General features: G+C 41.5%; 1 protein-coding gene across 2 annotated transcripts; it reads left to right on the top strand.

Moving 5' to 3' along the window:
* Nucleotides 1–1,830: 1,830 nt before the first annotated feature.
* Nucleotides 1,831–12,069, top strand: lpin1a (lipin 1a). Of its 2 annotated transcripts, none has more exons than XM_085907212.1 (23): nt 1,831–1,950; nt 2,918–3,118; nt 3,253–3,348; nt 3,526–3,622; nt 3,787–3,997; nt 4,450–4,518; nt 4,861–4,953; nt 5,064–5,178; nt 5,325–5,493; nt 5,602–5,754; nt 5,833–5,926; nt 6,035–6,234; nt 6,738–6,831; nt 7,293–7,362; nt 8,134–8,226; nt 8,298–8,362; nt 8,451–8,586; nt 9,030–9,178; nt 9,263–9,349; nt 9,414–9,566; nt 9,682–9,796; nt 9,995–10,098; nt 10,179–12,069. In XM_085907212.1, exons 2-23 carry the CDS (start codon nt 2,927–2,929, stop codon nt 10,354–10,356), a joined length of 2,733 nt encoding a protein of 910 aa, XP_085763338.1. In that variant the 5' UTR covers nt 1,831–1,950; nt 2,918–2,926; the 3' UTR covers nt 10,357–12,069. The 2 variants fall into 2 exon arrangements, with proteins under 2 accessions (XP_085763338.1, XP_085763337.1); XM_085907211.1 differs by having other exon boundaries at nt 5,599–5,754.
* The last annotated feature ends 126 nt before the right edge of the window (nt 12,070–12,195 follow it).

Here is a 12,195-nt window from a genome sequence, read left to right as displayed (position 1 = left end):
AGCAGAAAATGTGATGCATTTTCCTGCAGACATAGGAGACACATAGCTGTACAACAAACTGTGCGGCCCATAAACACATTGAGGAAATTCTCCCTCCAAATTGTCCTTCTGTCTCCTCCCACTGAACTCTATCTGGCGGCTCCTTGGTAACTCATTCAGTTCTTGGAAAAGATTGCACGTGTTTCCTTGTTCCCTGTGGCTGAGTTTTGTGCGTGCGTGTGTGTGTGTGAGAGATTGTGAGCAAATCACAATGGTCATGTATTTGCCTAGTAGAAACTATGGACTGACAACAGAAAACTGTCCTCTAGTTCATATTCTGCAACACACACGTTGTTGCATAGCAGTGGTGACGCTGCATTAGAAGCCCTAATAGATGGCGCTGTTTTGTTTTCGTTTCTATTTTATACTTAATACAGAGCAGTACGTATTGAGAAACTTTAATTTTGGTGACTTTTTTTGTAGTTTCCAATTTGTCCTGTCTAGTGTCCTGTCTATCATTCAGAGAGACTTGTGGGAATGGCTGGATTTAGTCAAATGTTCATTCTTGATTTCCTGGCATGATGGTGCATTGCTTTGCATCAAGACTGATATGATAGACTAGTGTTGTTCCTACTGAAAGGCCAGTTGTTAAAAGCAGTATTAGGTTCTGCTGGGCGCACAACATGAGGCTTGGTTCTGGGAATCACCAGACAGCGTGTCATGGAGCTCCGCCAAAGGGGGGGGGGGGGGGACCAAGTGGGGGCAACAAGCTTTGTTTCTTTATGGCCACAATCACATTCAAGGCTAATTACATAATCAGATTTAAATTATGGGTGCAGAAAATGGCAAGGAGAGAGTTTGTCTACCCTCATCTGGCCACACACTCAAAAAAAATCGAGCTTCAACCTAATTGTCTTTCACATTTTCCTGCATTAATATGAAATTATTGGGATTTTTTTCCGATGCACTGATTTAGCCACACCAGTGGTGTGTCACTATAGGACTTGCTATTGCACACACACGCATGTGCAGGACATCTTTCACACAAACTAAGTAAAAGCAGAAAAAGATTAGAATGTTTTGTGTGTTAGTAAATGGAAGTAAAGGAAATAAAAATTCTATGCACAGCTGAGTTGGGGCTTGTCTGTCTGTATATTTGTATATTGTGTGTATATTTTGATTTTGTCAAGAGTGACAGTGTGTTGCACAACAGCCTTCAATGATTTCAAGTTACCTAACTGGCATTTCTATTTTGGTTCCCTAGCCTCCAAACACATCTCTAGTTCTTTGTGGAGAAATGCAACAGCAAAAAGAGTCAAATTTCAAATCACAAGTTGAATGGAAGCAGGAAGTGAAATACATTTTGAATAATGACATCGGCTGAGTATGTCACATGACTGTGATGAAAACAGGACATCAACTCGGTAGATAAAGTACAAGTGGGACCGGACGAGAAGATATTTGTGACCGGACGAGAAGATATTTGTGATCTCATTTAAATAGTGTCCAACATTTACAAAGAACTCAGTATGATGTCATGCAGTACTACTTCTGCAAACTACAACTACAATAATAAACATATTGAATGATGACATACAAATATTAATAAACATAATTCAAGTCTCAGTCAGTTCAATGATGAACTGTTTGGTTTGAATAGGGGAAGAGTTAAACTAATTTGAGACCATTAGACAGACAGACAGACAGACAGACAGACAGACAGTTGAAAAACACTATAGTATTGTGTGTTTTTCCCGTTGACGTCACTCCAGTTCAGCCAATCAGAGAGCGTTTTATTTGCGGTGTGACGGCAGTGGGAGGAATATTTGCACTGCAGTTTAAATAGCGACGCAGTTTTGGCCAGAGGAAAAGCATCTTGCAGAGGGATTGTTGTGACAATGTTTGGCTTGAGGACATATAGGTAACAAAAACGGAAAGACCCGGAAGCTGCAGAAAAGCCTGCCAATAAATGTAAGTAGGATGACATCTCCGTGCATATTCGGTGGGTGGCTTGGCTTGTTTTGCACATTATATGAATGCGGCTGCTTGAATGCTTGGGCATTGATGCAGACTGCAGAGCCTCACCCATGTGGAACATGTTTACATGCCTCTCAAAGCCGCTACTCTATTATTATTAATATTTAGGGAATTTTATATTTTTAGCAAATATAATCTGTCATTTTTTTGGTCTATTTTAACACGCATTAAACTGATATTGTCATGTAGTTTATTTGCATTCCCTCCCCCCCATCCGCGTAATGCTTGTTTTACTTTGAAATAATCAGTTATTGTATATGTTGGTAATTCAGCAGGAGGTAATGTAAAAAAAAAAAAGGTTCTTGGTGTGGCTTTTCTGTTGATAACACAAGATAATGTGTCCTGAACGACCATACGAGTTGTCCCGTGATTGTCTATTACGTAATAAACACACATTTTGATTGGCTGTTAAGAAGACATTTCCTGGGAGAGAATGTGTGCGTGCATCCATGCGTGCGTGCGTGCGTGTGTGTTCGCACATGGTCAGTGTTGACAATGACATCAGAAGTTCGTACTTTGTCCCTGATTCACTTGTGCATGTGTGTAAACAACACTCAAATTGCTCACTCAATTATCCAGTGCCACCACCCTGTGTTGAAGAGACACGATTTCAAATATAACACTTTTGAAAACATACTTAATCATTCTGCAATATGTTCATAGCTGTTGGGTAATACTTCATTCAGTAGTTTCTAATAGTTTGGTTCACATAGTGAGCTGCAGTCAAACTAGTCTCCCAAATGTTCTGCTGGTCGAATGATTCTTGTGGAATAGGTTAAACATTCCGCAACAATTTGGACGAATCAAAACAAAAAAGTCAACCAACAAGAGGCACGATGTTATTATGGAATGGTCAAACGTTTGATGTTTCATTCGAATTTCTGCTTGCCTCTGGTTCCAGTTGTAGACCATGAACTATGTGGGTCAGCTGGCGGGTCAGGTGTTTGTTCAGGTCAAGGAACTGTACAGAGGCCTCAACCCCGCCACGCTGTCGGGCTGTATCGATGTGATTGTGGTGCGTCAGCCCAATGGCTCCCTTCACTGCTCGCCCTTCCACGTACGCTTCGGCAAGATGGGCGTCCTGCGCTCACGGGAGAAAGTGGTGAGATGATGACAGCACTTCATATACTCTATAGCGCCTACACACTTTAATACCGTGATGCATATGCTCTTTTATAAAGTCCATCAAAAGTCCCAGCAGATTATATGATTTTTTTTATTTATTTTTTTGTGCAGGTGGACATTGAGATCAATGGCGAGCCTGTGAGTTTACACATGAAGTTGGGAGAAAATGGAGAAGCCTTCTTTGTTAAGGAAGCTGAGAACACACATGTGAGTGTTGATCTGCATAACATTTGGATCTCCAAGAAAAATGATCATTTTCTTTTTCAAGGTGGATTTATTTTTTTTGCTCTTACTACTTACTGTGGTTCCAAAATGGTCATCTACTCAATATTTAGAGATGATGGAGGCTTTTCAATGTGATTTGATACGATATGCTCCTAACAGGAAGTGGTTCCAGCATATCTAGCAACGTCGCCCATCATGTCGACAGGTGAGCAGTTGATGGACTCCAATTTGAGCAGAAGCAGCGCACGTCACCATGGTAAACATCTTTAAAACCAGCTCACGTTTTGCTACTGGTGTAGCTAGGATTTTTTTTCAGGGGGGCAGTTCCTCTGCGCCCCCCCACCCCCGTAGCTCCGCCAATGCATTTTGGAGAAAAGCCCCATTGTTTTTATTAACACTCTTTTGTTCTGTCACAAACAGATATGATGTGTGGCTCGCTTCCCGTCCAGAGCATCGGGCCGCAGCAGGGCGATGGAGGCGTGAACAAGAAGAGGAGAAAGAGAAGGAGGAAGGCTCGGCCAGACAGCGGAGGAGGAAGGCGGGACGAAAGCGGGGAGGAGTTTTCCGATGATGAGAACATGTTTACTATTGACCTGAGCTCCGATGAGGAGAAAGAAGAAGACAGCGGAAGGTGTGTGTGTGTGTCTATAATGGATTCAAACTATGTTGTTCCTCTGTCCGCATCCTCGCCGCAGAGGAGATTTAATGTGCATATTTGTGTGTGAAGATGCAAGCCCGTTGAGAAATGGCTACAGTTATTGGAAGCGCTCCAGGAATTTGTCCTGTTCTCACAGGGCTCTCTGTTTCCTTGACATAATGGACCACAGCAGTGTCCCTGCTGTTGGCTTTCCAAGCTTTTTTAGGAAGTCTTACAACACCGATGACATGGGAACATTCCTGAGACGCTTTGAACTGACTGAGCTCGGTGGATTAAGTCAAGGAGCATTTTCATCATACATGTTTTATTTTAGAGGATGACGAATGATAGTGATTCCAGTTTACGCAAATTCACTAGTGCACTGTTTACTATGTGGTTGTTCAACTCTGACTGTGTTGTGTGTTTTTTTTTTTTTTTGTCACCAGAGCTCTATACAGTGATCAAGACTCAGCAGCAAACACTCATCCTGGTACAAATTGGACACGTCCACAAAGGTAGGCAAACATTTGGCACACGTTACACATATTAATCATATTCATTTCCACATTATGAAATGATTCATCTGACGGGTTCAATGTAAAATGGAACATGAAGCTCTATTGAGTTTCAATGGCTAGCCAAAACAAGATTGTAGAGATAGCTGAGATCAAAGATTGAATCATGACTGGGTCTGTTTGTATTACATTCCAACTGATTGTCAGCGTTTGCTTGGTGGAGAGAACATGATGTCTTCTGTGTTTATCTTCTCTCAATGGGTAGCTCATGACATGATTCACTCTGTCAATTTTCTCTTTGGCTCTTCTGTTGTGATCATGTTGATGTTTATCTTCTCATAGCCATGTGATTAAGGAGACGCTCTCCGTCCCTCCGTCCTGCGGTCTGTCCATCTCTTGTCCGCAGCAGACCTCTCACTTCTCCTCCCACCTTAGGTATCACTTTCACTTAGCAAGAGATGGAAATGATCCAAATATTTTTTTAATAGAATGCTGACTAATACAAAAAAATGGTCCCGTGATGTTTTTTTTGGGGGGTTTTTTAGTAATCCTGATGACTCTCGGTCTTCAACGCCTAAAAGCGACTCCGAGCTGGCCAATCGGGCTAAAGACAACCCTGAGATGCTGTGGACCTGGGGGGAGCTTCCACAGGCCGCTCAGGTATTTACACACCTGCTCTTCAAACATTTTGGGATACCAAGCTGCTAGAAACGTCCAGTTCCATAATTAAGATTCAAGGGCAGCTGAATAGCTTTGTCTCTTTTATTCACATGTGCACGCATGAAAGTTCTGTTCTCTCCCCCTAGCCATCCTTCCTGAGTTCCCATCAGAAGCAGGACTGCACCACGTCAGTCTCCATCCCGGTGTCCTCCAGCACTCACTTCAGAAGCATCAGCGATGGCGGCCCCCCGTCTCGACCTCTCTCGAGCGAGCACCCCGAATGTGAAAGTGAGGGGAGGATTGCAGAAGAGCAAAGTAAGATTTTGGGAAAAAATAAATAAAAAAATACTCTCATGTTGTTCTTCTCATAACCTTGCCCGAGCTGCTCCTCACCATTCGGCCATGTTTTTTTTTTCTCAGCAGGAAGAATGATGGAGAGCGTAAGTGCATCATGTGCAGAGATGGAGAGTTTAAGCACATGTTCAGCGGCTCCCGGCATCCTCCCTGATCATCTGGAGGAAGGCAGAAACAGAGGCAGCCCAATCCGAAGAACGGATTCTCCTTCCAAGAGAAAAGGTATGAGCACGCTAATCCAAAATCAACACTGAACCAGATGTTAAAATATCTCCTTATTTAACAACTGTCTGACATTAGAGAAAAGAAGCCAGCATCTCGGTGCTGATGGCGTATACTTGGATGATATTACAGAGCTGGAGCCAGAAGTCGCTGCTCTCTATTTCCCTAAAAGGTAGAAATACTTGGAAAGAAAACCATTTTTTTGTTTTTTGTATTGGCATTCATGAGCTCATGCAGGTTTGGCATATTGAGTGACTTCATTGAGCGTCTCCTTCCTCAGCGACGGAAGTGGAGGTTCTATGAAGGTGGACTCGGACATGGTGATGACAGCCGTCCGTAGTGCAAATCAATCTCCGCAGTCAGTGGGCAGCTGCGGAATGGATAGCGGCGTGGATAGTCTGTTGGACCACGCGGGGGACCTCCCACACGTGGCCATCTCGCTATGCGGCGGTCTGTCTGACAACAAGGAGATCACGCGAGGTACGTCCAGGACTTGGATGCATCGTGCTGATTAGTGTGACACACTGACAATAGGTGTCCATCAATGAGTTGATTATTTGATTGGTTGTAGCAAAGCACTACTTTTCTGTTAGACAGAGTCATGGGCTGTCTAAATGAAGCTCCTCTGTTCACTTTCACCCAGTTCCTTGGTGTCAAGATGGCACCAAAGCACTGCTTGTCTCTAAGTTTATAGTTTGCAGTCAAGTCTACTTTGCACTCAGTTGCTTGGATTAAAGTAGAATCTTAATATATCTCAATAAGCAATGCAATCAGTCATTTAGTATCCCAGATGGACATTAGCAAACATAAATATTGAGCTACAAGTTTTGAGCACATTAATAGTCACGATTGATACACAATATTCAACTTTCTGTGTTTGTCTTTGTGTGCACTCTCGTGTGTGTGTGTGTGTGTGTGTGTGTGTGTGTGTGTGTGTGTGTGTGTGTGTGTGTGTGTGTGTGTGTGTGTGTTGGCCTCGATAGAACACTTCCAGGAGAGGGCAGTTTCCTACCAACAGTTCTCCGAAAACCCTTCCCTCATCGATGACCCCAACCTGGTGGTGAAGATTGGTAACAAGTATGTATGACGCACACTTATAGTCTGCACTGTATGTTGCCACTAACCCAGTTCATTAACCCAGTGGTCACTTTATTAGAAACACTTGAACACCCTTGACATATAATATAAAGCAGAGGTCCCCAACCATCGGGCCCCGGACTGGTACCGGTTGGGGTTAGGGCTAGGGGTTAGGGTTAGAGCTAGGATTGGGGCTAGGGTTGGGGTTAGGGTTAGGACTCGAGCTAGGCTTGAGGGTAGGGTAGGGGCTAGGGTTAGGGCTAGGGCTGGTTTAAATGTATTATTTATTTATAGAAAGGCCGGTCCGCCAAAATATTTTTCTGACACGTAACCGGTCCGTAGCGCAAAAAAGGTTGGGGACCACTGATATCGAGGATTTTACGATATGAAGTAACTCTTTTTCTGGATGTCGTTAGATTGTTGTGGCCAGAACGTGATTGACGGTGTAATATTTCTCAAAGGTACTACAACTGGAGTACGGCAGCTCCAGTCATGTTGGCCATGCAGGTCTACCAGAAGCCATTGCCACAGGTAAATCATCTGATTTTCATGCTCACACTAATCTGACTTTATCAAAACTTCCAAAGGTTGAAACTTTTGTGCTTTTTAAAGGCCGACCTATTTGCTGTTCAAATGATTGGCTCATTTCAATGTCACTCATTTTTGTTGGGTGCCCTTTCTAGAGCTTTGCAACTCTTTCCATCCTCTTCTTCTCTGCACTTATGTATGCACTAATTTGTAGCAGTGATTTTCACTTTGGTGTACTATTTTCAAAAGGTTGTATCACTCGAACTGACTTAAGGTGTTTTGTCAATATTTCCATGAGCCACATTGGGCACTAAGCTTGACACCAGAGTGAAATGTAGCTTGATGTGAGCGTTGCTAACACTTTATTAATATCATGTCTTTGTCCCCCCCCCCCTTTTGACCTGTTCTCCCTTTTATTTACTTTTGTTGTGTCTCACACCATCCATCCATCCCAAGTTTTGGTGTTTGAGTTATTTTTTTTCTGCTTTCGGCCTCTTCGCGTACTGCCTCCCTGGTCTGTTTGGTCCCAGAGCTGCTGAGCCTGTACGAGCCTGTTTTGTTTTATTTCGAGCATGTTGCTCAGCGCATGCGATTTGTCTGTCTTGTGTGTGTGCTGATTTTGCAAGCCTCATTGCATGCATTTGCTCAGCTAGTGGCAGGACATTGTGGTTTTGCTTCACTTTGTAGGCTATTTTTAGATCCATCATGTTCTCTGCTCGTCGGTTTTGAGTTTCCAGTGAGTTTTTTGCGTGGTATGTGCACGCTTTTGTCCAGGCCTCCGTGGAGAACATCATGAAGGAAAAGATGCCCAAGAAGGGAGGACGCTGGTGGTTCTCCTGGAGGAGCCGGAACAGTGACTCTAAATCGGTGAGCGCGCCAAAACAACTGTCATGTGATCAACCAACACGCAGCCATCTGATGACAACTTTGTCCTTCAGGAATCAGTGACAGATATCACCGGAGACCGAGAAGACAGTTCCATCCCCATGGCATCATCGATGAGGTTAAATCCACACGCTTTTCTTTGAAACTGTTTCACAGCTTTCACCTCGTGGCCATCATCTAACGGTTTAGTTTGTCCCTTTTGGCAGGATGAAAGACGAGTCGTCCTCTAGTGATGAGGACCACAGACCCACATTGGTGTCTGGAAGTTCCCAGCCTGATGCTCTCCTTGCTTCTGGTAACGTTTGTTACAAGAAGACTCTTCGGCTCACCTCAGAGCAGCTGGTAAGCAATTTTTTTTTTTTGTTTAAAGTTTTAAAGATAAAATAAAATGCAAAAAATGAACAACTTGACTTAAAAAAATATTGTATACTTGCTTCAAATTATAAATCCTTTCAACACACATAGGAAAAGCAAACGTACCATAATCTGTAATTCATAGCATTAGTGTTACGTGGGCGCCCTCTTGTGGTAGATGAAAGAATATCTGAATTGATTCCATTTAAAAGGTCCATTTATTTTCTGAACTGCTCATTCTAATTTGGGTCACGGATAGGCTGGAGCCTATCATAGCAACACAATTCAAATATTTTTAATCCATTACAGTACATTTTAAATTCTTCATGCAAAATATCCTTTTCACTTTTTTTGGGGGGGGGTGCATTAAAAAAAAAAAAATGTTGTTGTCAATGTGTAAAAAAATCAAAACGTGACATGTTGCTCGATAGGTGAGTTTGCAGCTGAAGGAGGGTCCAAACGAAGTGGTTTTTAGTGTGACCACTCAGTATCAGGGCACGTGTCGTTGCCATGGCACCATCTATTTGTGGAACTGGGACGACAAGCTGGTCATCTCCGACATCGACGGGACCATCACCAGGTCAGACTAACTACTTCAGTCGTAGCGCTTCCTCCACTAGAGGGCAGCCTTTTCACGGCATTAAACGCATCTTGTAACGGACAGGTCAGACACACTGGGCCACATTCTCCCCACGCTAGGAAAAGACTGGACCCACCAAGGCATCGCAAGACTCTACCACAAAGTCAGCCAGTGAGTGTCAATTAGTAACTGTTATTCATATTTATGTCTTACTTATTCCACAAATATGTTTCAGAAACGGATATAAATTCATGTATTGCTCGGCGAGGGCCATCGGTATGGCGGACATGACCCGAGGTTACCTGCACTGGGTCAACGAGAGGGGAACCATGCTGCCGATGGGCCCGGTGATGCTCAGTCCCAGCAGCTTGTTTTCTGCGTTGCACAGGTCGCTCTTTTGCACACACACACACACACACACACACACACACACCGGTCACAGTATTAGATACAACTTCATGAAAATACTGTACAAATTAAAAAGGGATGTTATTTGTTTTTAGGGAAGTGATTGAGAAAAAACCCGAGAAGTTCAAGATTGAGTGTCTCACTGACATCAAGCATCTTTTCTACCCTAATACTGAACCTTTCTACGCTGCTTTTGGCAACAGAGCTACAGTGAGATTACACACACACACACACACACACTTGTGATATTATTTAAAGATATTATGTGCTACATCTTTGTCAAAATCACCAACTTTCCATGAATGACCTACTTAAGTTCATTAACTTTAGTCCAATTGATTTCATTTTGCACAATCAAACGTGTTTTTAAAGTTCTTCCATGTGTATGTGTTGTGTGCATGAACCCAGGATGTGTATTCCTACAAGGAGGTGGGCGTTCCCCTCAACAGGATCTTCACAGTCAATCCCAAGGGGGAACTGATACAGGAACATGCCAAAACCAACATCTCCTCGTAAGCTCTTTTTCCGACATGATATTTCTCTATGCCACACGCTTAAGCCTTAAACATATGTGTCGTCAACGTCTGTCCAGTTACGGGCACCTCTGCGAGATGGTGGACCACGTCTTTCCAGTTCTACTCCAAAAACAAGGCGCCGATTTTCCCCGTTCTGACACTTTTAACGAGTGCGATTACTGGAGAGAGCAAGGTCCCGATGGAAGCAATCAGGACAAGGACGACGAGGGCTCACAGCTTCTGGAGAGCAGCTGAGCACACTTAAATAAGTCTTACACAAGTGAGGATGAGACTGAAACCAAACTCCGATCTCGAATGTGATTTAACACTGTGCCGTTCTTTAACAAGAATCCAATAAGCTCACAACACACGTCTGTAAAATGGGAAGGTATAAGAAGAAAACCTCATAACGTCCGAATACCTCAAAATTAGCACATGAACAAATAATGGACAATGAGAATATGAAGATGTTGTACGTTTACTGACTCGCCAACATAAAAAAAAAAAACACAGTATCATTTGTTAACTATTACTCTGGCAGTACATATCACTTTAGTCAAGACGCAGATTATTTGCAATTTTGCATATTATTTATGAAAAAACGTCTTCATTTATATAATGCCGCTAAAGATTTCTAGATCACGGTAGAATGAAAGGCACATTGCTCCAAATTGTGGTAGTCAGAGAAAAAAAAGTAAATGAAACAATAAAAAAAAAAAATCTGTCTTTTTAAAGATAATGCAGCTATTTTTCAGAGATTATTCGTTTAATAATCATTAGCTGTTTTTTGTTCACCATTTGTTCAATCACCTAATCATTACATTATAAATTTTCAAACGGTAAAAAGTCATTTAAGACCAATATTATGATTAATATTATTAATAATACCTTATTAAAATTATATGTAATTTTATAAATCCCTATTTGTACATTTATAAATATAGAAAATAATTTAAGCAAGGGCATTACCATAATTAATTATATCCCATTAAAATTTTATTTTTACACCTATTTGTATATTTTAAATTATGGCACTTTGTTGATTTATTTTATGTTGTTTATTTGAATGTTTCTATTCTGTGTGCAGGTCTTAATTGAAATTTCATCAGTACACTGTAGGTACAGTTTAAATATTAAATCGTATCAATATTTTAGTCTTTATAAAGTGAAAATTAATGTCTTCTTGGGTCTTTCCAGTAATCCTCTTTAAATTCAGATTCACCTCACTCCACTCAGATAGACACGTGGTCACATGACCGCGCTACTGTGAAAATAAGAAAGTTACATACACGCAGGACAATGCAATTGATAATATTTGGAGTAATTCTTACTATCAATGCAACTCTTTATATATAGCAGGACTCATTCACTGCTATGTGAAATAGTATTTTTCTTTTGGTATGTGTTGCACATATTGGGAGGCATGCATGTTCACTCACAACTCATTGGGAACGCCACTGTGTATACAAACAATGTTCTGTATAAATGATATTGCTAATGGTTGGTGCTCACTAAAGCAATACAATAATATTTTCAGAGGCCGTAAACTCGGTGTATTCATTTATATGCAGCAAATTCGCACTTGGAATGCAAATTGAATGTTTCTGAATGCACTCAATGGACTTACTCGTGTGTTGTTGTTTTTTTTGGGGGTATTTTAGTTATGTTCACAAAAATTGTTTTTTTTACAATAGTTGATCAATAATTGTACTCATATCATATGTGTGCCTGTGTGTTTGTGTATGTGCCATTTTTGTTATAACATCACCATGCCATCCTCGTAACATAATACAGGAGCACCATCACAGACTGGTCACCTCATTTCTGTTAAAAGTGCATTTGTTTTTATCAAGTAATATTTATAACACAACCAATGCAATTGACTTCTCAAGATCTTTTGGTGAGCATTTTTATGATGATTGAATTCTTTCTGTGAAAGATCGAATAAAATTGTTGACAAGTTCATAATTGTCTACTTGTTTTCTATTGACAGCAGTGGAAACAGTTTACCGACATCAAAACATTTTTATTTTTTCTTTCGTTTTAATATTGACTAAAATAGAACAAACTCCCAGACAAATATGTTTGCATTGA

This window comes from Syngnathus leptorhynchus, chromosome 3 (assembly GCF_054491065.1).
Source record: "Syngnathus leptorhynchus isolate UIUO chromosome 3, UIUO_Slep, whole genome shotgun sequence".
Classification (NCBI taxonomy): Eukaryota; Metazoa; Chordata; class Actinopteri; order Syngnathiformes; family Syngnathidae; genus Syngnathus; species Syngnathus leptorhynchus.
The sequence above is the reverse complement of the archived record's forward strand: the minus strand, read 5'-3'. Positions and strand labels throughout refer to the sequence as shown.